At 41.6% G+C, this 27,534-nt stretch overlaps 3 protein-coding genes across 4 annotated transcripts in view; 2 read left to right on the top strand and 1 right to left on the bottom strand.

Annotated features, from left to right (window-relative positions):
• rsrc1 (arginine/serine-rich coiled-coil 1) overlaps positions 1-15,251 on the top strand; it is a 136,047-nt gene extending 120,796 nt beyond the window's left edge. Inside the window, exons 8-10 of the mRNA XM_033630699.2 lie at positions 8,453-8,559; positions 11,734-11,841; positions 14,798-15,251. Of these exons, the coding sequence (XP_033486590.2) occupies positions 8,453-8,559; positions 11,734-11,841; positions 14,798-14,890 (308 nt within the window). The 3' untranslated portion in view covers positions 14,891-15,251. The remainder of the gene's footprint in view (positions 1-8,452; positions 8,560-11,733; positions 11,842-14,797) is intronic.
• A 953-nt stretch (positions 15,252-16,204) lies between these two features.
• On the top strand, positions 16,205-24,963 carry mlf1 (myeloid leukemia factor 1). 2 transcript variants are annotated; one of them, XM_033632294.2, is made up of 8 exons: positions 16,206-16,372; positions 17,509-17,674; positions 21,031-21,075; positions 22,691-22,774; positions 22,876-23,004; positions 23,395-23,554; positions 23,788-23,932; positions 24,084-24,963. In XM_033632294.2, exons 1-8 carry the CDS (start codon positions 16,326-16,328, stop codon positions 24,148-24,150), a joined length of 843 nt encoding a protein of 280 aa, XP_033488185.2. In that variant the 5' UTR covers positions 16,206-16,325; the 3' UTR covers positions 24,151-24,963. The 2 variants fall into 2 exon arrangements, with proteins under 2 accessions (XP_033488186.2, XP_033488185.2); XM_033632295.2 differs by lacking the exon at positions 21,031-21,075 and having other exon boundaries at positions 16,205-16,372.
• Positions 24,964-25,663: 700 nt separating this feature from the next.
• Positions 25,664-27,534, bottom strand: part of med29 (mediator complex subunit 29) — a 9,929-nt gene continuing 8,058 nt past the window's right edge. The window contains exon 4 of the mRNA XM_033631963.2: positions 25,664-26,155. Coding sequence (XP_033487854.1) covers positions 25,928-26,155 — 228 coding nt within the window. The 3' untranslated portion in view covers positions 25,664-25,927. The remainder of the gene's footprint in view (positions 26,156-27,534) is intronic.

The raw sequence follows: 27,534 nt of genomic DNA on the forward strand, positions 1-27,534 counted from the left end.
ATGCACCGCCTAGTTTAACATCAAGTTAATGCAGTCAAATGCGTGTTATTTCTGGTAAAGGGCAGGGAAGGACTCTATATTCTAATCACACTAAAACAGCAGCGTGCTCAATAAAGAGCTCCTTGAGTCTCGCAGACAGACAGGCTGTTATTGTATTTAGAGGAGGGAGAGTTTCAGGTACACGCTCCTTCATCTGTGTTCTGCTGTATTCTTTACAACACTTCTCCAGTTTCTTTTAAAGCCTCTCCTATTTTACAGTAAATACAAGACGTCCTTCAGTATGCTGTGTGCAGAGAGTGTCTAATAAACCAGCCCTCACCAATGTGTATCTAGTTTAAAAGTGTCACAGGGACAGAAATTCTCTCATTTCCTAAAAAACAGAAAATGACATTGAGATATGTGGCTCTCGCAGCGTGCTGACGCCATCTCACATATGAGCCCTGAAATAACAAGATTAACAAAAGCAGAACTTTACTCTGTAAGAATTTGACAGAATATAAGGAAACGAAATTGAATACAAAATGTTAAGAATGCCACCAGTCCCCCTCTCCAGCCCGTCGACAGAGAAAGTGGCTGTGATCTTGAAGATCTCAACACTCAGCCTGTGAAAGCTTCACTATTTAATGAGATTCTGTGATGCTGCCCAGGCACAGGACATCGGCTAACACTCATACTGCTCTCTTTCTCTCCCTCACACACACACACACACACACACACACACACACACAGCGAGAGAAACACACCCACCTGGTTTTGGTTAGCCCTCTATGTTTGCAGTTAGCACCGTGCAGTCAGGTCAGCAGGAGCAGTCAGGTCTTAGCTAGGATTTCAGATAAATAGCTGACTTAAATGCAGTAAATATACAGTAGATGCTTTTAAGCTTTGTTTGTTCTAGTTTCCCAAAAGGTAGATTCTTGTTTTTTGCAAAGAATGTATTATTTATACCCCATGATAGTGATAGGTACAATGTCAACAATGCAACAATAAACATGTCATCTCTGATGAATGGTAAATCCTCCAACCAAGCCAATTACGAGTAAATGCTGCAACTTAGCTTTTTTTGAGCTGTAATGAAAACAGTGTATTTGAAAGCAGGATTGTACCGTGGCGTGTGTGTTATATCATTTTCCCCCACAGAATTTTTTTCTCATCAAAGTCTCATAAGTTATGTCTGAGGTTTGCGTGACATTTATATGAATAAACAAATACTGTAGCAAGTCCTCAGATGAGTCAGTGCAGTTTTGAAGGCAGAATCAAACAATTACATGCATCATCATTTCTTATAAATACAGGCTGTGGTTTCAGATATTGCGCATGATAGATAGAGGTACGGATGGAAGGATAGACCGGGGCCAATTTATTGTCCCTCCCCATGACTTCATTATGGGCACAGACAGGAGGAGGCTAAACACGTGCATTTAATTGTAGTAGCGGGAGTTCTTGGTACAGATGGGGGGAATATACTGTAGAGTAGTTGATCCAGGGTCAGTTGAGGAGAGGAAGTTGGGAGAATAGATGAGCAGAATGGGGTTGAATGACAGAAGAGAGAGAAGCGGTGAGTGGGGAGGGATGAGTGAAGATGTGGAAGGAGATAGCTGAGCGTGGCGCGTGGCTGCCATGTCATCCTGTCATTAGCAGGTTGTTTGGGTCTTTAATTCATCATTCAGGCCTTTATTGACTGGAGAGTGGGAGATCACTATCACTAGGAGACACTAGAAGAGTGTGTGTGTGTGTGTGTGTGTGACAGTGACACTCGGTCACCAGCTGCTCTTCATTTCCTGATGCCAAATAGGTATCACATAAGATGCAACATAAAAATATCACATGCCATTGTCTGCTAAGGTCATATAATGCTCAAGACCACATTATCCAAAGAATGTGATCATATATGGTGTTTCTTCATAAGTTACAGAGAACTTGTAGACCTGACTATCAATATAAGAGGTATAAAGGAACAGTGTGTGAGATTTAGGGGGATTTAGAGGCCTCTAGTGGTGAGGATTGAAGATTGCAACCAGCTGAAACTTCTCCCGGTTTGAATTCCTTCAGTGTTCATTGTTTAAGAGGTTTTTACCAGGAGCCGAATTATCCGCAGAGGTGTCTTCCTCTCCGAAGCAAACAGACCAGATTTGAATCAGTGTTTCTCCAACACTGTTCAGCACATTGCAAAGAGGCTGTCAGCTCAGCACCTGCTAACACGTGCTCACCTCTTCTCTGAATCAGACATTTTGGAGGTTTTTACCGTGAGCTGAACTGTCCGTAGAGGTCTCCTTCTCTCCAAAACAATTAGAACCGGTGATTTAAACCTGTAAAAACACTGAGGAACATGATTTCACTTTACAAAACAGTGTTTCTCCTACGCTGTTCTGCATGTCGGAGACGAGCTGCTTGCCCAGCACCTATACTGTGTGCCCACCTTTTTTCTCTGACACCTTAAGATTCAGACTTTCAGGAGGTTTTTACAAGGAGCCAAATTATCCGCAGAGGTCTTCTCCTTTCCAAAACAAATGGACTTGATGATTGAGGTAAAAACTCCAGTCGCAGAGGAGCTGTTATCTATGGTGGCTGACATAAAAACTGGCCCTATCTAGAGGCAGTGTTGGGCTATTGAAGACATATAGCAGTGCAACATGGCGGTCTCCCTACATGAGGACCAGCCCCTTATGTAGATATAAACGGCTCATTCTAAGGTAATGAATACATGGATATTCTTATTTTCAGGGGATTTCTACACTAAAGAAAACATACCTATTATATTATATTCCATTTCTGTTAATATGTCCCCCTAAACCCTCCACACCAGAACTTTAAGGGAGACAACTGAGCATTAGTGATGTGTGACAGGCCCCTGATGGCAGTGACAGGAGTCGACAGGACGGCAAACTCCACAGAGACCAGTTGACACTATGATAACAAGGTGGCCACCGCAGGGGATCACTCGACCTGCGTATGTGTTTGTGGTTGAAGGTGCATTGTTGGGAGATGTGGCTTTTTTGTTTTTGGAGGCGGGGGATGGAGGTAATATATGAATGACTGTGCGTATTATGTGCGTGTGTGGTCTCATGGGAACACACATTAGACTAGCTTAGCCACCTGCTCTGTCATTGGACATCTACCCGCTCCCACACGCACTTACAAACACATACATACATTTACGGACACTCCTCAGGGACACACTCAGGACATCTGGCTCAGCCTGTCAGAATTTCCCTTCATTTTGCGTGACCTGTTGACCCCAGCAGCCACAGGCGTCACACACAGGCGTCAGCTTCACATCTTGTCATTGTTGCAATGCTGCCATTGGTGTGTTATTGACAAGCTACAACCTCTGTGGAGAGAAGAGGAAACTCATGGTGGTTAAGCTTTTCTTCACATTTGGATTGTTTTGGTAACTCAGATGTTTTTCTCACTCATTCCTCTGAGCTGCTGATCTGTATTTATCTGCATCTCCTCTCTTTCTCTCCCTCAATGTATCTCTCTCTTTCTCTTCTGTCTCCCTTACTCATTGAGGTCTCGTTTTTCAATGCCTAAAGCTGCAGGGTATTAGTTATGCAAATATTGACGTGCAGCTTTGCCCTGCTAGCTATCAATTGAAATCAGCAAATCGATGGGCCTAATAGCTGCTCATTAGCCACTTGATGCATTTCCAGGGCTAACATCAGAACCTGTCAGCGGCCCCTAATCAATACAGTCTAAAAGTATTACCTAACCAAGGCCCACACCAGACACCTTTTTAATAAAGCAAGTTGGCCGTCTGGCTTTCTCAATGGCTCTGAGCCTAAACAAGACAGGCCTAAACTTCTCTATCATATCAACAAAATATCTCATTAGCGGCAACATTCCCAGACACCAAGCAGACACATTAGGTTTCTTAATTTATTTGTTTTAGTGACGGTGTAATGGAAATCCTCGCAGAGAGTCATTTGGTGGCGATAATGAAATCTCATCAGTCGGATTTTAATAAGTAACCTATTGTTTCATTTTTTTTTCTGTTGTTGTTCAGTCCAATTCCCAGGCATGCTTTGGAGCAGCCTGTTGTTTGGGCCTGGAGAATCGTACGGTAAAGACTTTGATGCAGCCAGGATGCTGCTGCTGAGAACAGGGCCAGACCGGAGCCCCTCTATCGCCCCTAGCACGCAGCCCTGCTAAGCTTAACTCAGCTGTTTGATGCCAAGCTCTGCGAGTGTGTGCCTGCGTGCGTGCATGCGTGTATGTGTGTGTGTTTACCCAGCTCAGGGGTTACATAAACAAGAGCAGCTAGCCTACAGGTAAGACCCACAGGAGACCAGCCAAGAGAGAGAGAGTGAGATGGAGCGCCAGTCTCTTACCTTGGCATTCCCCCGGTGTTGTCGCCATTGCTGAAACTGGATATTCACTAATGAAGGGCGAGCTGGAAAATGACTAAAGGAGATAGTAAACAAAGTTAGCGCGCACACATACACACGTGCGTGTGTGTGTTAATATAGTTAACTTGTTGGAGGCAAGCATCCGTGCATGTGTTTGTGTGCATCCCTGATGTATCTGGGGCTGCTGTAAAGAGATGGGGAGAATGTGGGCGGATGGGGGATTGGAGGCGGAGGCTGGCAGCGGGGCAGTTGGCCGCTGGTGCAGAGAGAGAAAGAGTGGGGAAGGGGATGGGGGGGGGGGGGGGGGGGTACAGCGGAGATAAATCATTAGAGAGCAGGTTATTGGAAATGCAGGGAGATAAAAGAGTGAAGAAGCCAGTAATTGCCTTAAAGATCAGACTACAAAGCATTACTTTGGATTTTACAAGGCCAGCCAGCAACAAAAGAGCAGTAATTTATGAGCTCAGTGTAAAAGAATAGCATAATTACATTAAAAATTAATGCTAATGAGGGCTAAAATGGGGAAGGTGGTTATTATGAAAGTTTGTATTCATCTTCCCTGGGTTGAATGATGGCTAGTGGCTTGATTAATGGCTTAATTTCTATCAATTAGCAGGCAAAAAAATCTCCACTGAGACAGGCCTAAATTGAGCATTGAATTACACATCTTTACCGCGGTGCAGGGAGAGAGGTGGTGGGGGTGAGGGGCGGAGGGCAGAGGAGGGAAGGGCACAATATTGAAACCTTGGAAACCAAGAGATGTTGCTGTGTGCGCGCGCGTGCGTGCACATGTGAAAGCCGGGCATGGGGTACAGAAGTTAGATAAATGTTTATCCTCGTGTTCTAAGGACTGGGGTTTGTATCATTGGTGGGTGTGCAGTGTGTCAGTGATGTGGTGCACATAGAGAAACATCTATAAAAATGTAATTTAAAGTAAATCTTTGTGAATTTGAATCTCTTTCTTTGACAAATATTATATTCTTTGATTAAACTAACCAAACAAAAATGGGAGTCACCTTTTTTCTGCCATGACCTGTCCCAATTTATTGCACTTACTGTGTGTGAATCCAGCAGCACAGTTTGCCCTTTCTTTATTTTTAATAGATTCATTAAATGCCTTTAAGTTGTCTGTTTGCCATATAATTCCAAAACACCGTCAAAGATTTGCCACAATTTGCGAGACCTCAATAAAACAAGCAGTTAGTTTTCCTTCTTATTTATTTTTCTCCACACAACAACAAGTGCTGCGGTAATTTAGCTGGCACGCTAGTGCACTCAATTACTGGAATTAATCAGCAGCAGCAATATATTCAGCTCGGCTGCTCTTGATTGACAAACTGTAGACCAAAGTCAAGTTTACAAAGACAATGCTGCCATAGCCCAAGGCCTCGGCTCATATGTGGACATGTGTTGTTGAACAGCTCCCTCTTCTGGTGGGGGAGTGTAACTGCTGCGTAACATTCTCATCTTCAAGGCTGAAGGAGATGAGCTGAAATCTGTTTTCATTGGCTGGTTTGATTTTCTCTCCTCGTCCTCTGGTCTTAATCAATGAAGTGGACAAACAGCTATTTAGAGAGAACAATAGCCTATTGATTCTGAGCCACTCATCAGCACTGCTGTCTGTCCAACTAATTTCAGTAATGAGATGGCAAGTGAGTTTTCTGACTGCCTCCTTTATACACACACACACACATGCAGACATGCAAGGACATGCAAAACGCACGTTAACACACATTGCTCAGTCACTTTCTATTATTCTAATCTGCAGTTACAAAACAAAACTTCACTGATTGAGTTTGATCCCATTTCCTGGTTGGCAGTAATGTTGGCGATACATTTCAGTGCCACAGAGAGCTAACAATAACCTAATTTAAAGCAGAACATACTGTACATTTAATTGTGTCCACTCTTGTTTCTTTTCCTCTCTGTCTCTTCCTCTCTCGTCTGTTTTCTCTCTCTCTCAGCTTTCACTTTATCCCCCTCTCATCACTGACAGAGAAGCGTTCCTAATGCGGTGACAATCGAGTTGGCCTGTTAAATTAATTTGCCAGATAATGTGTCAATATTAAATATCAACTTTGACCTCTCCGAGCTGCGGAGTACGCTCGCCCAGCTAGAGTATTGATTTTTGTCTGCCTCTAAGCTCGCTAGGCCCGCACTCAAAGTCCATTATTTTTGATTTTCTCATGAAATACATATCTTTTCCCACTGACATCTGACAAACAGCATATGGAAGTCATTTTATCTACCAATAATGTGTTTGTCAAAAAGTCTGAGGTCTTAATGGATTCCTGCAGCGTGCACGGACATCCCAGCAACAGACGGGCCTGCCAAGGAGATGCTTGCAGATATGGTGTGTGCGTGGGTGTGTGGATACATGTCACTGTGCTGGTTTGTGTGGTAGTTCCTCATGTAGGGCATTCACGCTCAAAGGACAGCAGAGAAGGGGTAATTGAAAATGTGAATTAAATTGTGCTGAATTAATTGTCGGCCAGTCACAAGCGTTAGTTTTCAGCCGCACACATGCACGCTCGTGCAGCTGTGCAGTGAGTGGTGGTGATAGTGGTGTGAAGGACAGGCCACAGTCTCCAGGAGGATATTGGGCCAGTGTTCAGACTTCATCTAGCAGCCCAGTCAAGGTAATGACTATTTTTGGAGCCCGCCATACAATGCGTCTCTGCTCGCATCTTTCCCAGCACAGGATGACAAGCTGATAGTCTGTCATATAGGAAGGCTTAATTCCACTTGTCACTCAGTTGTCCAATTCTGCAGTGCATTTAAATCTAAACCCAGTTTGTTTGAGTGCTATTATGAACTATAATAGGGTGTGTGTGCCTTTGGTGTTTGTGTGAGATAGCATGTGATGCTTTGCCGTGAAAGCCGGAACAAATATTCATTTATTCATTAAACACCAGGGCCATGAAGATCTGTTGTGACACCCTTTCTGTAGCTACTAATGGATTGAATTAATTCCTGCTATTAGCTCCAAATGCACACTGTGTGTGTGTGTGTGTGTGTGTGTGTGTGTGTGTGTGTGTGTGTGTGTGTGTGTGTGTGTGTGTGTGGGTGGGTGTGGGTGTGTGAGTGTGAGTGCATGCTAGAGTATACCGCATGTACGTATTTATGCCAGTCATGAGTGTCGGTGCAAAGTAAGCTTGCAAACACACATGTACATGTGGGAGTTCTTGTACCCCGATGTTCTGTGTGTGTGTGTGTGTGTGTGTGTGTGTGTGTGTGTGTGTGTGTGTGTCTGTGTGTGTGTTCCCATTTGTGTACTTGTTTTCATGACACAGCCTACATCAGTGGAGCAGAGAAACATGGATGTCTGCTGGATTGACAGATAGAGAGATGGGAGAGTGCAGGAGAGGACGGATGGATGGGGGAGAGAGGGATGAATATTGACTGATCAGTGGAAAGATTGACAGCCAGAGAATAATGGGAGCATTCAGACTCTTGTCTCTTTTTTTTCTCCTCCCCCTGTTACTAACTTTCCTGGCACACCTATTTTTGCCCTCCTACGCTGCGAAGACTGCTCTTGAATTCTTGAAATGATTTATTATCTGATATGCAGAATCCTGATGTGTTTATATCCAAGAGTAATTTACTGGAAACCTTTTCTGTCTTTTTGTTTGATTGGACAAGCCGGAGCAAAATACTTTCTGATACATGAAAAGTGTATGAAACCTAATCACATTTAGTCTCCATAATGAAATTCCATTGCAGTGAGTTTGTGTTCATATTTTGATTATTTTAGAATGCATTATCCGAGTGTAATTCACTGTCTGGCTATTATCTTGTTAGTATTTTTTTTCCACTTGCCTTTTGTAGTATCTCCATGTCCTTGGCTAGGCAAGAGTCCTTTTTGGTAGAGATTAAAATAGGGGAATATCTGATATTTTATATTGTAAGTGTCAAGGAGCATTATACAGAGAGATAACATACAATCAACTAAGCCCAGTCCAAATGAAATCTGGTACCTTTCAGAAAATGACAAGAGATGGCCTCTGTATGTTTGTGTGCGTGTGTGTGTGCATGCGTATGTGTGTTTGTGGACATGTGTGCACGCTTTTGTTCATAGCCTCTCTTCTGTGTAACATGTGTTTCAGAGGGAACTTCTCTGGAGGAGCAAGTGCGAAGGATAAAGGACATTGAGGCCATCGAGAGTGATTCCTTTGTTCCTCAGGCTTTCAAATCATCCAGGGATGATATAAAGGTGCGTTCTGTCCCTCTTTCTCTCCCAACCCCTCACTCTCTCCATCTTTTCACTCTGTCTGTTATTGAATTTCCCTCTCTGCAACGCTGCGCCGTCTGTCCAGAGACAGCCCAGACCAAATCAAACATTCATTCAGCAACGTTTGTTCCGACCTGAGACGGTTTCATCAGACGCTCCAGTGTTCGCCGCCTCCAAAGCGGCAGCACCCACACAAAAGCCACAGCAGGCAACAGCCATCCTCTGTCCTCCTCTCTCTGTCTCTCTCTCCCCCCTCTGGTTGTGCAGATGCAGACAAAACACAGAAGTCATTATTGAAATGTCCCTGTCTCTGAAGGAGCAGGAATTAGATTTGTTGGGGGGCTCATGGCTGTTTTGAAAAGATAGGCGACAACATGTGACAGCAAACCTGCGCAGACTTTTGGGACTGCATCCTGGTGAGTCTGACAAAGGTCAAGACTGACGTGGCTGCAGCTTGGACCGCACAGATTGCACATGCACACTATACTCTACGTATTGCCCTACTCACACACTGAACACTGAAACTTCACCAGGTTTAACTCCAGCTGGGTCACAGCAGATGTCAGATCTGCTCCCCTGTATGTATAACGTTAGATTCATACGGTAAAATCACCCACAAAACACAAAAAGATTTATGTATTTTTTTATGTCTTCAAATTCTAAAGAAAAAAGGGATGTAATATCTTTATCATTTGCTTTTTGAGAACAGAAGTGCTGTAATGAAACACAAATTCAAGTTTACACATTCTTTTTATTAAGGCTTTTCATTGCTTTTCAGATTAATCTCTTGGGTGTCGTCCTCATCATTAGTCAAATAATGCCTAAGATATACAGACGAGTCATCCTTAGTTGGGAAGAGTTCAGTCTTTCAGAGTCTTTTAGCAACTTGACTGCAATGAAGAGAATAACAGCTGAGTATACTGTACATTTAAACATTGTTTGACAACCCTATAGCAGATATATTTAGGGTTTTTGTTGTTTATTAAAACTGATAATTGATTCAGCATTGTTAGCCGAAATATCAGAATATAATTACTCTATAACTGACTTATATTTGTATGTTATTGTGTAAAGATACAGGCCAGGTCCCTCTTGAAAAAGAGATTCTTAATCTCAATGAGGCAAACCTGGATAAATAAATGATAAATAAAATGCCAATAAAGTATTTGGTTTATTTGGTAAATCCAAATAAAGTAGTAGTAGTAGTAGTAGTAACCATTTTGCAATGAGTTGTGACCATTAATGATTTTTTGAAGCTACTGTTAATGAGGAGAACCCAGTGAAACCTTTGATTTCTGCTACAGTATATGTGTTACGATTTTCTTTTTCTTTTTTTTCAAGCAAGCTGCATTCATTAAAAATGTATATTCAGCATATTATTACCAAGAATTGTGTGTTTGGCACATCAACACACTTATTAGCCAGTGTGTTTTCCATCTTGCTTACTTTTTGTATCCTGCCAAATGAATTTTAAATAGATCTTTCCAACTGGGTAAACATTTGCTCCGGGGCTGGTTTTAGGAGTGTTTGAAACATGAATGGACTTGGCAAAGTGTTCATTTTGATATTCCTTCTTTATCAAGTACAACAAGGAGAGCAGGCCATCTTTCCAAATGTGGGGCTTATTATATTTTTAAGTAATACCTCTGGGGATGGAGGAAGAATCACGTCTGAATATCACATTTTCTTCTGTCAGCGTGGACTCTCCAGATGGCAATGTGTGTGGCGGGGGGAGGGCTGAGAACCTTCGTCCTTACTTTAAGTCCTTTTCAGTTGTAAAGAAACGGGAAGATATAATTCCTTTGGCTTCAGCTGTTACAAAACGTGACACAACTAACCGAGCGAGCTGATTCTTTTAAATGTTTGAATATTTACACATGCCCATTCACACTGCAGTCACTGGTTCAGCACAATTAAGACTCACTTATAGGAAATAAGAGGTGGAGAATGTGAGGAAAGAAACTAGCACCATACACAGATAGATGAGTGAAGCGAGATAGTGAAATTAGTTTCAGGATACAAGCTGATTACTATCAATACACTGCTTTCTAGAAGCTGATTGCATGAGCCAGACTTTCACTGCCATCTGCTGGACAAACGTCTTTTTGCATGTCACAGTTCTCAATTCTGTAACACTTAAGTTTGTAATACATACCAATTTTTATGGTTATATATATATATTTAATTTTAGTGTACATAAATCTACAAACTTTAATGTTTTGACATGTGCTAAAAGACACACATTAAACTGCAAATGTTTCTCAAATGTTAAATTTCTTTTTCGCTGTTCTCTTGTCTTTCTGGAACTATTTGAAATTTAATAATATTTCTTTTCAACCATTGGTAGTGCTGTCATTTCATGTTGTAATGTGGAACAATTTTATGTGTGTGTTAATGCTGTTGTTGCTTTGGCTAATATGTTCTTAAGAATTAGGTTTTTCTTTCTCAAAATTAGATGCATCTACCATTCATATGCTTCCATTTTAGACCCGCACCCAACTTGGAATTTGTTTGTTGAATCGGATTCACCTGTCCAAAAATCTATATATTCATTTCTTTCTTTTTTTTCATATAGAATCTAAGAGTTTGAATGAGGTTTGGCGGGACGTTCAGGGAATGTAGTAAAAAGCTAAGAAAGCCTTCCGAACGAATCTAAAATGTGCAACTACATTTTTTGCCATCAATGGGTATCAAACAAACGTCCGAGACTGTTCCGTATTATGTTGCTGTGAGCTGTAAATTCATCACTTCTGAGTGAATTTGGAAGAAAACATTATCTAGGAGCCTAACCGGGCAAAGCTTTTTTCCCTCCAGTTAGCTGCCTCCATCTCACCCAGACTCACCCTGGATCTGGGTCAGCAGCTGCCTGTACCAGAGAGCAGCATGAACGCAAGGAGCGCTCACTCTGCAGCTAAATCAGGGGACCAAAACGTCCCAAGAAGTACATTGCACTCTGGCTGACAACAAAAAAACAACTGCTCGAATGTCATTTAGCTAAGGGGTCTCCAATTTGAATCTGTGACTCTCAGGGGTTTTATAATGTTTCTGTATCAGTGTGTGTTTTGGCTATCTTGAAGTTTATTTAATGTTTAAAGTGCTCATTTTAATTTGAGTGTGACTCATTTTTGTCTGTTTTGTGTGTTTCTGTGTGTACAGACTGAGCCTGTTGAGGTGAAGCAGGAGTCAGAGAGCGCGTATTCTCAGGACGTCTCTATTCCCATTTCCATAGTGTACAATGACAGTGATACGCTCGCCCATCCCAGTGTAAGTTGTCACCTGGCAAAACCCTTTCACTGTTAGCTTTACAGCAGACTTGTTATCACCCTCTGAGCCAATGAACAACTTCCAGTCCTCTGACACAGATAAAGTTGATCTTGCTTCTTATCATTTTATCTTCTGGTATCATCTTTTCTTTATGAGTGTGGTGCTTAGTGCTTTGTAAACTTTTTCTTTTAAAAACACCACTGCTGCTACTAAAACCAGCACCACTATTTATGCTAGTTGTGCATATTTTGATACTGTGCCTCATACAGCCTAGGACACTGCAGTGTAGTAGATTATAGCCTCCCAACGTCACCCTGCCTCCCCTGCCTGCAGACCAATGATGAAAAACGAGAAGGAAAACTTTAAACTCCAATAACGCTCCCTGGGGCTTCCCAGTCATCTATCTCCACTGGGGGAAACTAAGTTATGCCCTGACGTATGCAGATAACCCCCTCAAACACACACATACACACACAGCGCCCACCAGCTCAAATGCACACACATACACACCCTCAGACAGGCTGATGTATGGTAGCAATATGCCCCAGGCGGGCCCCGGCCTCAGCTTCAGCTCCAGCTCCGCTTCCAATTAGAACAGATGAGTCCCATTAGCCCAGCCCAGATACTGTCATCCCACACACACAGCCTCATTAGCACCATGACACCAGTGCAGGGCCGACAGACAAGAACTCACTGGTGTTGAATCTAACACACAGATAACATGCAGAGCCGCTGTAAGCAGCATAGGTTAGGAATGAAGGATTGACGTGGCCGGGGCTGCTCTACAATCTGCATAATATCAGACACATATCATCGCATAGATATACAGTATTTACACATAGCCAGCATGTCAACATTATCTCCCACCCTCACACAAACACACACAGCCAACACAGAAATGTGTCTTGCCTCTCAGTCTCACAGTCATTATGTTACTTCCTAATAAACAGATGCCTTCATTCATCAGACACTTGCAGCAGCAGTTTTATAGCCCTCTTACAATCAATATCATTACTACTGCTGATGTACTGCGATGAATACAAGTCACATGTGTGTCGGCCTTTTCTATCAACGCACTGCAAGGCCCACAGAACTACATAAGTTATATCTTATAAAGGTCTATTCTCATGTGCATTTCGATGTGAGCAGACAGGGGAAGACTAATGAGACACACAAGACAGCACAGCCTTCACTGTAGTATTAGAGTGTCATCACTGTGGCTCAGAAGTCCACACTGAGGTCACATGGGTGTCGGTGGGCAGTACTGACAGCTCTGTGCCAGGCTTATGAACTTACTAGGAAACATACCTCATTCATTTCTGTGTGGTACTAATGACTGAAGTGACAGAGCAGAAAGCATAGTAGAGCTTACTCTGCTCTTAGTACATTTAAAAGAAGCAGTTAGAGTAGAAATGTGTTGAGGTGGCCAAAACGTTCCACCAGCGTTGGTCAAGTTACTTTTTCTATAGAGTGCAATATCACAAATTTGCCTCAAAGTGCTTTTCAACACACAGAAGTATCTTTCCTTAGATAAGTATAAGGTCTTTGCCTGGGTTTATGTTGTGTGTGTTCCTATAATTACATGTTTTTGTGATCTTATTTAGACAGTTTGTGGAATTTAAAAAACATTCACATTTGCTTTAGATGGCTGCAAAGATAAAGTTCACAAACATGTTAAGAACTGTCTCCTGGCAAGTATATACTTACGTATATACGTACATACTAATTCTTAACTATTGATTGATTAATTGTTACAGTAACTTTGCAAGCAAAAAATGCCAAACATTTTGTGGTTGCAGGTTTCTTGGATTGATACAAACCAAGACATTTGATAAGGAAATTGTTATGGATATTTTAATACTGTTTTCCAACGTTTTAAAGCTGTAGTTGGTAACTTTTATGAAAAATAACTACATATTTCCAAAACTGTCACTTTATTTACACAGCACTAAATGACGATGACTAAATAATCTGTGAAAAAATCATACTCCTCTGCCTACTCTATTACCTTGTTGCACTTCTGTCAGCCTTACTGCACATGAATGAAAACAACCAGTCAGAGCCGAGGAGTCTCAAATGCAGCTGTCAATCATGTCACTGATTCCCGTGAACTGCTTTCAAACTGTAAAACTAGGCAGCGCTGATCAAATGAGTCAAGATTATGTCATTGCACTGCCTATTTCTCTCCTCCAGTGTTTTAAGAAACATATTTTAGTGTACTGTTTAGCTGTAAAATGAGAAAGTTGGTCAGACTAGCTTACAGTGCTTGGTACTTTGGATGACTATTTCCAGCATCGTGGCCCAGTCACAGACTTTCTCATTTTACAGCTAAACAGTACACTAAAATATGCCTCTGAAAACAGCGCTGCCTAGTTTTACAGTTTGACTGCAGTTTACGAGAATCATTGACATGATTGACAGCTGCGTTAGAGACTTCTCGGCTCTGATTGGTTGTCAGTGCGCCGCCGCCATAGATTATAGCGAACGCCATTTGAAGCAGTAGGAAGAAGGGGAGGGATGTGTTTTTTTCACAGACTATCTGTCTCATTTACTTCTTTCAGAATAAAGTGAGAGTTTCCACAATTATGACAGTTAACGTCATAAAAATTACTAACTACAGCTTTAAAGACAAAACAATTTGTTCACTCACATCTAAGATTTGGAATTTATACCTTCACATAGCAGAAATACAATTTTTTAGTGTGTTTTTTTCATTAGACTCACCTTTTCCAGTCTTTCATACCATGCCCTGTTATTTAGAAATACACTACTGTGATATTCTCAGTTTGTTCCGATTAGATTTCCATCTATCCAAAGCTGTTTTTATGTTTTTCCTAATGCACTCTGACGCAACACTAGTCCTTGAATCCAGGCCCTGATGTTGAACAAACTACAGTCTGTCCCTATATTTACCTTTGTCCACTTAATAACATGTCCTCTCTACGCTGTCTTGCAGTTGTTCATGGACAAGGAGAGGGCAGAGGAGCTGTGGCACAACAGACTGATCTCGCTGCGGCAGGAGAGGCTCATGGGAAGTCCTGTGACCTGATGGACATCAGAAGATCCTCACTTTCAGCTGTTTTTATTGTGTCTCAATCTGCCTTGTTATCGGACATCACAATGTTTCTTACTTATCCTTCCACTGATTTATCCTTCCTGTTATACAAACTTGTGAGAACTGGAGCAAATTAAAAGTTTGTGGACATGATGTGTTTATTATTTCATTAATGTAATTGTAATTCAGTTAAATGATCTGCTGTTCTTAATTTGGCTTTGTTTATATTTAATGAGGGAAGGATCTTATAGACAGATAAGATGTGTTTTACCATGTAGATATAGCATTTGATACATTTTGCCTTTTGTAATCAACCTGGTAATAAAGATAGATGTGATTTTTTTTTGGGAGAAAACTGCCTTTTGCTTTTGTGGTTAGATGGACTGTACTGATAGAAACACTGTCTCTCTCTTCACCAAAAACTTGTGACACTTGTTTTTGCTGTAAGATAGCAGCAGTATCTACAGATAAATACAGATGAATGAGTCACCCTGCCATCTAGTGACTTTAAAAAGTAGCCTGACTCACCCTTCAGTCACATTATCTTTTGATCTGCATCAGGATTAACATTCGGACTAGAGTAACCAGATTCTCACCTGCCGTGAACTTTGCTCTCCGCATAAATATTTATATACTATTCAGTGATTTATGTTTATGTTTATTCAGTGTTGTGTCTCATGTTGGAGCAGGGATTGAAGGCGGTGAAGAGTCCATACTCAGGCCTATTTGTGGAACAGCCAGATGGTAAATCTATACAGAGTCTGGGACACGGTGTGTCACTGCAGTACTCTCTAAATAGTCAGTTGTAATGAAGTAATAAATGGGAATGTACAGCATGATTTCCTAAGGCAAGAACACAAATTAAGCATTGCTTTGTTAGAGCTTGTTTGGAGTGAATGAAAGTTTTGTGAATGCCTTACATGTGTTAGTGGCTGTCTCAAATGTCTTCACACCTTACAATTACCAAAGCAAGAATCACTTTACAAACAAAAAAAAAAGTCTGGTAATTGAATCCTAGAGAGCTGCCTCTTGATTTCTCCTTCACCCTAACAACCATTGATATTTATGCAGCTTTGAAATAGAATACCTGTATAGTGATGGGATGGGTTAGATAACACCACAGCTAATTTGAGGTGACACGCACAAGCAATAAACGAAACGTTTTTATGAGAAATTTCTGGAGCCCGTTGCCATGGCAGCCACCCACAACACCGAGCGCGCGAATAGAGCCCTCTCAAAGCTCTGAATAACCAGCCAATCCGAGGCTCGGATCCGTGTCACATGACAGGTGTGGATGCCTAAATCACCTCCTCCGTAGTAACATTACCGAGGCTGAGCGGTGCAGCTGGGGGGCACCTGTGGCTGAAAGGATTATATAAAAGAAATATATTCAACTCAAATTTTGTTTGCACCCTCAAAATCAGTGGAAATGTTCAACAGCCTTCGCAGGGAGTTCGATGAGGATCCGTTTTTCTCGTGAGTAGCTCAAATTTTGTATTAAAAATACCTGTTATTGACCTGTTATTATTGAAATGTGACGTTATTGTAGGTTATTCTCAAAATGGTTTAAACTAACGCTAACATTAAGCTCAGAAGAAGTTTATCACGGTGATAAATGTCATTTAAAGTGTTACATTCCAGTCAAGATAGACTTTATGTTAATAGAAACCCCAGACGAACACTTCTATGCCCACAAGCTAACGTTAGTAACGTAACGGTTTGAGCTAACGTCTGTAATATAACGGTTTAAGCTAACGTCTATAATGTAACGTTAACGGCGCAAGCTAAAACGTTTAATAAACGGCTGAATTGATTCCGAAAATATTAAATATAGTCCCCCTTTTAACTTTATTTATATTAAAACTAATTTATTTATATTAAAACTAATTTGAACGTCGTTTTATTAACATAAGTACCGCCACAATGTGTTTCAGCCAGCCGAATAATGTTCAAACTTTTAAAAGTCACATGCAGGCTACATTCTTCATTTCTGTTATAATAATGAAGTTACTTATCAACAGCTGCTGTGAGATGGGACGTCTGCTGCAAGGACAGACACTTATTTTTCTTTATTATATCTTTAAAAGTAAGCTTAAAGGTAAATAAAGTATCAGGGGAAGCTGGCTATTACTCTATGATTTTGCCTTCTTTAAATTTACATGCAGGTCTGTATTTGTAGCTTATAGTTTTAGGAAGGAAACAGGGTGTCAGTGACAGAGTTTCCAGTATAGTTTAGAGAGTAATTATTCATTGATCATTTCTGAATAACTATCTACTCAGAGAGATTGATGACACTGCGTGCTACAGTCACTTATGACTTATTGCATGAGTGGACACCTGCTGATGAGGTGTGGCCACACTTGACCCGACTTCTAAGGCAAGCGTAAGAGTCTCTGAAATTATTTTTGGGTTGTGTCATTGAAGAATATATCTGCAAGGAGCTCCAAGATAGTGTAGTTGATAGAGGTTACTGAATAGTGTAAAGGAGTAGAGTTTTATTCCCAAACTTTAGCATGGTTTGCAGCCCTCAGTGTCATCTTGTAGACTTGCACTTGATTCCTTAGTGAAAGCCGAGATTCACTTTGTCTTTACTTCCTGTTCCTCTGCCATAGGGGGGATCCATTCCAGGCTCATAGGGAACATATGCGGCACATGATGCGAAGCTTCTCTGAGCCATTCGGCGGGCCCATAATACCCAGTATAATGGATGGAAGACACCGCCATCATGATGTGGCAGAACATCCAAGCTCATCTTTGGCGCTGAGGGATGAGCACAGGGTGAGAATGTACAATTATGAGTGGTTTGTCTCGTTGTAGACTCAAGCAATAGGCAGTAACGCTCTACCCAGTGTGCTACAGTATTGATGTATGTACAGGCACATGACTGACTAACCTACATACATGTCATTTAGGTCTATGTGGGACGAAGGATGAGGCTTCAGCAGTTCGGTCATACAATTAGGCCTCATGACCCCTCAGTCCACTTCTCATAGGCTTATAAGCACAGAAGATTAGTGTTTGAGGGTAGCGCTTAGTTTTGTAAGGTTATAGTGGAAGCTGGCCACTGGCAGCGTAACTGGAGCACCACTCACTGAGGTATGGGGCCATGTGAGTCTCTGGTTTAGTAGAAGGGCAACCCCCTTGGCCTCTCTGGACAGTTATATCTAGCCCTGATGAGCCCTATTTATAGTGCATTGTTCCACTGACACACTGCTTTCTTTCGAATACACGCACAGACTTCTTAAACACTCAAACCAATAGGACCCCAGAGAATTCTGCTGAGATGAGCTGCTGCTGAAGTTGGCCCAGTTGTCACATTAGCTGAAAATATAGTTTATCTAAAAATATAACTGCTTCCCTTTAAATCTTTAAAAAAATTAAATAAAATTCTGTTATATAGGATAAGGAGGCTATAAAAGCTGTGGCCTTCAAGCATTTGTAGTAATAACTTAAAATAATTGTATACGCTCAAACAATCTGATGTTACTTGTGCAGCAAACATTGTAAAGGCATGCAGAGGGATTGGTTCTGGCCTGCCATGTTTTGCACCCATTCACCTTTCCCATATCAACCCCTGTGCTGCTTATATATCCCTGCTAATTCAAATTTAGCCCCTGACACCTGCTTTAATCCCACTACCTCATGAGAGCCTGTATATTTATCCTTGATAATGACTTTCATCAGAAGCATAGCCTCAATAGCCAGCAGCCTGCTTTCTCTTTATTAGCATCATGCCATTAACTAGCTAATGCCAGCTGAGGAGGGGCACTGAATACTCGACTAATGACCTCAGTGGCAGTGGGTGAAATGGAGCTACGCTGCAAAATGTCAATCCAAATAAATTATTTAATCTAGTATTAGGAGTCATATACTGTTTCTGTATATGTTTCATATATTTGACTTGTTTGTTGGTTGTTGACAAGATATTGTTTAATTACAAGTATGAAAAGACAGTTTCAGAACATCAGGCCATGTTTCATTTTTATTTTTTGGGGAACAATACAATTTTATGACGAGTTAGGGTTTTACTGACTGAGCTTGATCACAAGTTGCAGCAATAGCAATTAGCAAACTTATCAATCGGGAGGTCTCTCTATACGGAGAAGAACCACACAAAAGGATCTTTTTTATCTTAATTCTAAAACAGAAATTTGGACAGGAGACGCAGATGTGAGATTTTTGTGACGTGAAAGAACATTTCTATGACCTCTCAATCGCTAGACTGCCTTGTTAATTGTCATGAACAATTAACAGAGTACCTACTGTCTGGTAAGATTTATTGGAATTAGGTTAACTGAATTACCATAAGGATCCACAGTTTTCATCACACAGTTCTGCTCTCTAACTCCCACACACACTCATTTATCTGAAGATGGGGAGCAGTCTTGTGGTGCCCAGCAGTGGTCAGAGGGCTGAAGCTCTGGTGCTGTGTTGTTGGCTTTGGAAAGGCTTGTGTGCGGATGTCATGGACACTCTGTTTTCTCATTGTTGCTCTTTTGGTCCATCTGTTTGGCAGAACGTGCCTTGGCAGTGCTGGTGCATTAGCAGTTAGATGACAGACAGCTCACGCTCAAACTGCTCTCCAATATCACAGGCACAAATGTGCTCTCAGAAACACATACATAAACACACACACACATACAGTATTAAAACACAAGCACAAGTACACAGACATGCTGGCATGCAAACACGCGAAACTGCACACACATATTGGCCACATCATGTTGGAGGGCTTGTACTTCTACTTGTTAAGCATTAGATTTCCTGCGGGAAAATAAGACCTGTCTTACTTTTCAAGGTTGCGGTACATTCTCACATTTCCCAGTCTCTTGCCAATATCCACTACCTGGTTTATATCACCTTTCAAAGCACTCATTCATCAGGGCACTTGTTTATAAAAGCACTGCTGAATGACAGTACTTTCTTTGATTCTGTGGTTTAAACTGAGTATGACTGGTGGTGTTAGGGCTGGAAAACAGCAGTAACTAACATAGGTAGTGCTGATATCATCTTTGTTGTAGATTTATACCCTTTAAATCAGATTTTCCTCCTGCTCTGGCAATGGGCAACAAAGCTGTTTGTACTGATTGACCTGCAGCATCTTTAAAATGTCCTTATCTTTTCTGTGCTCTTCTAGTTCAAAGAGCACCCATTTAGCAAAATGCCTCTTACTCCCCTGATGATGCACCACTTCCTGGAGGCTGCAGCACACACCCTCACCTTTTCTTTTAAGTCTGAGTCGTATCTTAAGCACATGTCCCCTATAGTGTAACTCATAGCTTTCCCAGGAGCAGCCTGCTTCAGAGGCACAGTGGCAGTTCAATATCAGATTGAGAGAGAGATAGAAAAGAGAATGTCAGTCTCCAGTAGTCCGGACAGCCTAAAATAATGTGTCAAAGACCACCGGGTCTACGTTCCCTATCTTGCACCCTCAATCTCTCCTCTGCTCAACCCTGGTCTAAATATAATGCTGGCAGATATGTAACTGGCATTTATTAGTTCATAGATGCCACTCTGGGATAAAATTGGCTGTGAGGCTTCATAGATACTGGTCAGGAGCGTTTTACATCAACTTGACATTTGAAAAGAGCTGAGAGAGCAGCCTTGGACTCTTTGCCCCCTGTTAGATCCCTGTCCTGACTGGTCCATCCAGCCTTCCTAGAATGAAGCTCAGTTTCAGTGTTAAACCCACGCTAATCTCTGGCAATGCGACCCAATTACACATGGAACACAAGTCATTCAACACCCCACTGATTACGCACAATACCCCTGTATATCACACCCCCAGAAAATACACACACCCGCATAGCGAGGGCTGTTGAGATGCTTATCCAGGGCCGCGGGGTCATAAACACCTGCGGTTTTGGCCCAGAGAACACAGGGTCTGACTGAAGGCTGCAGGCTGCTCCCTCCTTGCTCCCAGAAGGTTCATGGCCTTGAAGGGTTGAGCGTAAGGCCGTGGGGAGAACTCTGTGTAGCTGTGTCAAGGGCTTAGTGACCGATGTAAGACAACCTAACAGCTTTCGGCCAACAACCTCAGCAAACATGCAAAAAGTCTAGATTTGTGTGTGTAATATGCTATACAAATACAATACTGTGCCATGTTACTAAACTGATATTGTTTGGATCCTCAGGATATGAGCCGGTCGTTGTTGCCCTTTGGCAGTGTTGACAGCACGGTTAGTATTGTCGAGTCATCTGCTGTTCAACTGCACTGTTGTTTAAGTTTCTCATTTGAATACTGCCCAAATGCATGCTCTAACTCTGTAACCAACTCCACCCATTATTTATTGACTATAAGCAGTCAATAAAGTTGTCAAAGTGTTTCCTCTACATTCACAACAAATTTATACTATCATGCCAATCCATGTACACAATATTGCATTTATGATCATTATATTGTAAGAAATTATTTTAAGTCAGTTACAGTATAGTTGAATCTGAATCCTAAGCGTACTTCCTACCTGGACACTTGTAAAAGTGCTCTAGTACAGAACTATACTCTCAAGAAAAGTTCTTACTATGAAGAATAAAATACTGCATACAAAACATTAAACAGTGTAGTATATGCTAAAGGTTCATCTCTCCATAGACACAAAGGGTTAAAGTGTTATGTTACTTGTATTAGCTGGAAAATATATTGATTACATAGTCATTAATTTGAGAATAGTGAACACCCACACACAACGTCCAACATTAAATCAAGTCTTCACGTAAAGCAGATGTTTTCACCACCATGATATGTGCAGTGTTTTTCAATCAGCTGAAGCAAAGACAAGGAATCCAACTGAAATGAAAATGCTCAGCTTTGCATTGGCCTGTATGCATGCAAAGAAAAATGCAGTGTTTTTTTTTTAATTGTTGTGGAAACACAGTCTGAGTTTTGCAGAATCGATTGTGTGCTGCTTTATACTGCAGCATCTTCCCTCTTGTTTCTTTGACAAGATGAAGACTGCCTCTCTTGCTACTTGTACGTTGAAACCATAGTGATCTGCAGTATCTGTCTGTGTCTTTTTCGTTGCTGCACCCTTACAAAACAATGAAATATCCAATCTGATGCATCTTTGCATGCTGGTCATTGATGGCATCTGCGATATGCATGACTGACTTGTGTGGTGCACTGGGTTTGTACTGGCTCCCAGTGAAGCAAAGGTGGTACCTCAGTTGTGACCTACAGAAACTTTATTGATTTATTTAATAGGAAAATAAATGTGAATATGCAGTGGATCCTAAAAAAACTAATAGGAATGTGTGAGTTACATTCCAGTTATAAGAGGTGTTTTGCATCTGTACAATAGTGATTATAATGGGTTTTCTTGATTTAAACAATACAGTTGACATGAACGTCAACAAATATTATGAGCAAGATTTTTGTCTTAGGTCCAACCTCAATTGAACATGTAGCCAGACTTATGCATTTACCACAGTACTTTGCAGACAAGTTTTATTATTGACCACACAGACAGGTTCTGGTTAAAGTAACCCAAAGTGGAGCAAGTTGGCCATCTTTGAATTCTAAATAAAGACATAAGTATTTTCATGCTGGACTTGGTTTGTAGTTTTGTAATGAATGTTACGATGTCACATGTGGTAAGGTGATAAAATGTGAATGTCCTGGTTATAGTGCCCCAGATGGCACACATGTAAGACACATTTAGCTCACTGTACTGTGTGCGTGTAGGTTTGTACACATTATAGAGATGTTTATGAGCTGATAATGCCAAGCGACCATGTGGCATATGTGCCCAGCCCTTCAACTCGTCTTGCTCCGCTTCTCCTTTTGTGTTGGTTCAGGACATGATGATGAACCCATTCGGCATGTTCGACAACATGATGTCCAACATGAGAAACAGGATGGCAGACATGCACAGAAACTTTGTGAGTTTCATGATTTTGTGTTCTCTTCTGTTTGTTTGCTGCTTTCTCAGAGTGTTGTGATAGATAAACTGTAACTAACACTGTGTGCTTGTGTGTTTCAGGAGAACATGTCCACAGATTCAAACACCCACTCATTCAGCTCCTCATCAGTCATGACATACTCAAAGGTTGGAAATGAGCCTCCCAAGGTCTTCCAGGCGAGCTCATCAACACGCCATGCCCCTGGAGGGGTAAGCTACCCATCAGATCTGTTACTACTTCATATCACAGTACATTAGATCACTGCTCAGTACATTGAACTCAGAGAAGTTAATCTACAGATGACTCTACTTACAAGCAAACTTTTCTCACAGGGGCATATGATTGGTCTGTTCTGTTAAGGTCCACCAGAAATCATTTCAGTGATACTACATACATGATACCAGGGCCCTGGAACAGGCACTCCTAATTGGAATGCAGCCCTTAGTGCTATTATTAGCTATACTTGTGTTTTACCACTCACTCTGTCCAACTGCCTACTTTCTCACTGTTTTATGTAAGGAGTCAAATAAATATATATTATGTGCCTTTTTGTGGACAAACTGATGTGTCTGATGGGTTTAATAATGTTTTATCACAAGATCAAGGAGACACGGAAAGCAATTAAGGACTCTGAGAGCGGTCTGGAGAAGATGTCCATTGGTCACCACATCCAGGACAGGGGACATGTTGTTGAGAGGAAATTCAACAAGAAAACAGGAGAGAAGGAGTTAAACCAGGACTTTCAGAATATGGATGAGTGTATGTTAAATGATACAGTTTCCATTCCCTGATAGTCTGCTCTCAGCTCACTGAATTTTGCTTTTTTTTTTATCAAGTTGTTGCAGCAGCTACACATGGTCATAAATGTAGAGGGTCCTGCCATATGTGTTGCACTTCTCAAAAATGTATTTGCATGATAAAGCTATTTCAGAGATGATTCTAATTTTAGTCCACAGACTTACCTGACATGTTTCCTGATCCTTTATCCCCAGCTGAAGCTCAGACTTTTGACTATGAGTGGCAGCAGGAGGTGTCCAAGTTTGGGCCATCTAGCCCCATGTCCCGTCTACAGGAACCCCAGGCCCTAACCCATGGCGTTCACCGAGCAGCCCTCACCGGTCCTGAGCAGGAGCACAGGTCAGAATAACATGCTCAGACCCAAGAACAAGTGGCAGACACTGATAGCAGACACATACAGTATGCTTTGCTATATTGTGATATTTTATGAGACTGCAGTTAATTTAGCGTTTGAAGTGTGATTGTTTACCATGTGCTGTGTTCCCCACAGGGACCAACCAAAGGACAAGGCTAAGGGTAAGAGCAACATGAACGGCTCAAGCTCGACAAAGCAGTGAAAACATCTGTTTGTGCGCTTATTAAAGTCTTTCAAGCATCATGCAGTACGCCCCAGTGCTCTGTACGCATACACACACACACACACACACACACACACACACACACACACACACACACCTTGGTTTCATCATATAGAGAGAATCAGAAGACACTGACCCAGATTTTAGAATATTCATGAGGCTATACATTTTACATTACTGCTCCCAAGTTTCCAAATCATACTGCACAGTATGAACTGAAACCTGCTGAAAATAGCAGCCCTGTCACAGTGCACATTACTCTTACCATGTTGCTGTTACATACAGTGCAAGACTGACTGTACATCAACATGTAGTTAAGGTTGGCAGGCACTACTTCTATCATTGCACAGTAACACTCAAAGAGCAATTTAAATGATTTGGCATCAGATTAATGGGATTTTCTCTATGTATGGTATTGTGATGATGCCATCTGTTTGTCACATCATGTAATTTGCATAATGCAACAAGGCAGAAAGTGTTGTGACTTATCTACTGTTTGAAATCCACTAATGCACTTAGACAATGTCTAAATTATCCTCATGTCATTGTATTGTACCTGATGCTCTGGATATATTATTTTATCTGCTGTAATCTTTGTAAAAAGAAAAACCATACTCTACCCTTTTTATATGTTACTTCTCGTTTTTCATTTGATGAACTCTGTGCTGCGTGGCACGGTATCTTGACAACTGGATTATTCGCAATAATGCTAGCTTTGTTCTTGTATATTTTTCAAGCTTAAAAACAAATTGTGTCAAGGTAGACTATTGTCTGAAAATAAAGATATGAAAATATGAAGATTCGTCTGGTGTCATTTCTTTTATCAGTCCCAAAGTATTGCAATTTACAAGTGATAAACAGCGTTAATGAATAGCTGTTTCTTTGTATGTTACTGCTGACCTGCACAGAATCTGGGAGAGTGTGACTGTGTACTGTGATGAACCTCTCGTGCCTGTTCAGTAGTGACCCACAGGAGTATTTTTGGATCTAAGTGCTTGTCAGTAGCTCAGATTGGTTTGAGATGTTACACAGCTGTAAGCCCACCAGGCTCCCCTCTCACATGCTTATGTGTTTGACTTAATTAATCCCTTAGCTTCAACATAAAGATAGGAAGGGACCAAGGACCAATATATAGCTGAGCAAGGATTCAAATGTAAGTTGAGTTCTCAGTTTCTTGTCTCTGTTGCGTTTATGCAACATGGAGGATGAGCCATTTGTCTTAGGGTGTTGTACATTAACTCAAACTTACACAGGAGGGAGCATATTGGTCATTCATTGAGAAAAAAGCAATCTGAAGCTTTGTAAGGGATTGCACAATTCCGCAGCAGATAGTTAATATTGTATTGTCACTTCAGAACCTGCATCCACAACTAATGGGTTTTTGCTCTTATGAATCATGCTCTAACATAACTTCCTCCTCATCAGCTAAAGAGGTTATTGACTGACAGATCTTCCTCTATGCATCTTGAATAATAAGAAAACATCAGTATTGGTAGAAAAGTTTTAATATTCAATACAAATACGCTACAAAAGGATTGAGAATATCCAGTTGGCTGTTACAACTCTGCCGCCACCTGCTGGTCATCTGAGAACATGACTTTCTGTCCAGAATATTTACACAGTGCTTACAAGAAACATAACTTAAATTCAAAAAAAGATATACAGGATCTTGAGAAATTAATCACCCTCGTGACCACATCTGAGATCTGAGTATGGGACAGCCCCTTCTCAAAAATGTCACCAGATGTAGATAGAGCTACATGATTCCCTGAGGCTGTCCCTTCCCTGCGATCTTCTTGGAGCACTCCAGCAAAGCGTTGTGGATGTCTTTGGCACATGAGATCTGAGACTTGATCATGCCGAGGTACTGGGCGTAAGACATGGACTCTGTCTGCACCGTGTCCGGCTTGGTGGCTGTCGGGACCAGGTTGGGTGAATGTTTGGCGCTGTCGATGCTCTGGGAGAGGCACTCATATGCCAGCCGCTGCACAGAGGAGACAAAGCGTGAGTTTGTGTGGTGTATTTTGAGTGTAGATATAGTAGCATGTATTACACATAGACAACCACCTGGGCTACTGTACATAGTTTCACAGACAACCATCTCTAGGGTTTACAGAAGATGGCCCTAAAAAGACCATCTCTGAACCAACAACACATCCAACCTTGAAGCAGATGGGCTACAGCAGCAGAAGACCACACCAGGTGCCACTCCTGTCAGCTAACAACAGGAAACTGAGGCTACAGTTCACACAGGCTCACCAAAACTGGACAATAGAAGATTGGAAAAACCTTGCCTGGTCTGATGAGTCTTGATTTCTGCTGTGACATTCGAATATTAGGGTCAGAATTTGGCGTAAACAACATGAAAGCATGGATCCATCCTGCCTTGTATCAACAGTTCAGGCTGGTGGTGGTGGTGTAATGGTGTGGGGGATATTTTCTTGGCACACTTTGGGCCCCTTAGCACCAACTGAGCATGGTTTAAATGTGTCCATCCCTTTATGACCACAGTGTACCCATCTTCTGATGGCTACTTCCAGCAGGATAACGCACCATGTCACAAAGCTCAAATCATCTCAAACTGGTTTCTTGAACATGACAATGAGTTCACTGTACTCCAATGGCCTCCACAGTCACCAGATCTCAATCCAATAAAGCACTGTAATGGATGTGCAGCCAACAACTGTGTGATGCTATCATATCAATATGGACCAAAATCTCTGACAAATGTTTCCAGCACCTTGTTGAATCTATGACACCAAGAATTAAGGCAGTTCTGAAGGCAAAAGGAGGGCAAACCTGGTACTAGGAAGGTGTCCCTAATAAAGTGGCCGGTAAGTGTACATGGCTTTAACAGGGGGCCCGTTGCACAAAAGTAGGATTCAGACATCCAGGATAAATGACTGAGCTGGGTTCAACGAATCCAAAACAAGAACGTCCAGGCTTAATGGGTTGCACAAAGACCAAGCCAGGATGAGCAGACACGGATTCATCAAGCCAGGTGAAACCAATCCTAGATCAGTGCGCGCACGCGGCTTCCTCAAATAGACCCCGCCATCGATCACAGATTCACCGATTCACCATGGCAACAAGAGCGGCGTACTTTTCCCCGTCGGAGGCAGAAATCCTCATGGAGGCTTACGAAGAGGTAAAGGATCGGATCAAATCAAAAAGAAAGGCAACACCGCCACAGTTATAAACAACGAGAGAAAGCGTGGCAAAGTATTGCAGACCGCCTGAATGCGTAAGTAGTGCACAAATACACACTCACTGCTCCGCTGAAACCATCACAATTAGCCTACAATCCAAATGTTAATTAACATCTCCGAAAACGAAGTTGTACTCTGATTATGAATCAGTTGA

This window comes from Epinephelus lanceolatus, chromosome 4 (assembly GCF_041903045.1).
Source record: "Epinephelus lanceolatus isolate andai-2023 chromosome 4, ASM4190304v1, whole genome shotgun sequence".
NCBI classification, from domain to species: Eukaryota; Metazoa; Chordata; class Actinopteri; order Perciformes; family Serranidae; genus Epinephelus; species Epinephelus lanceolatus.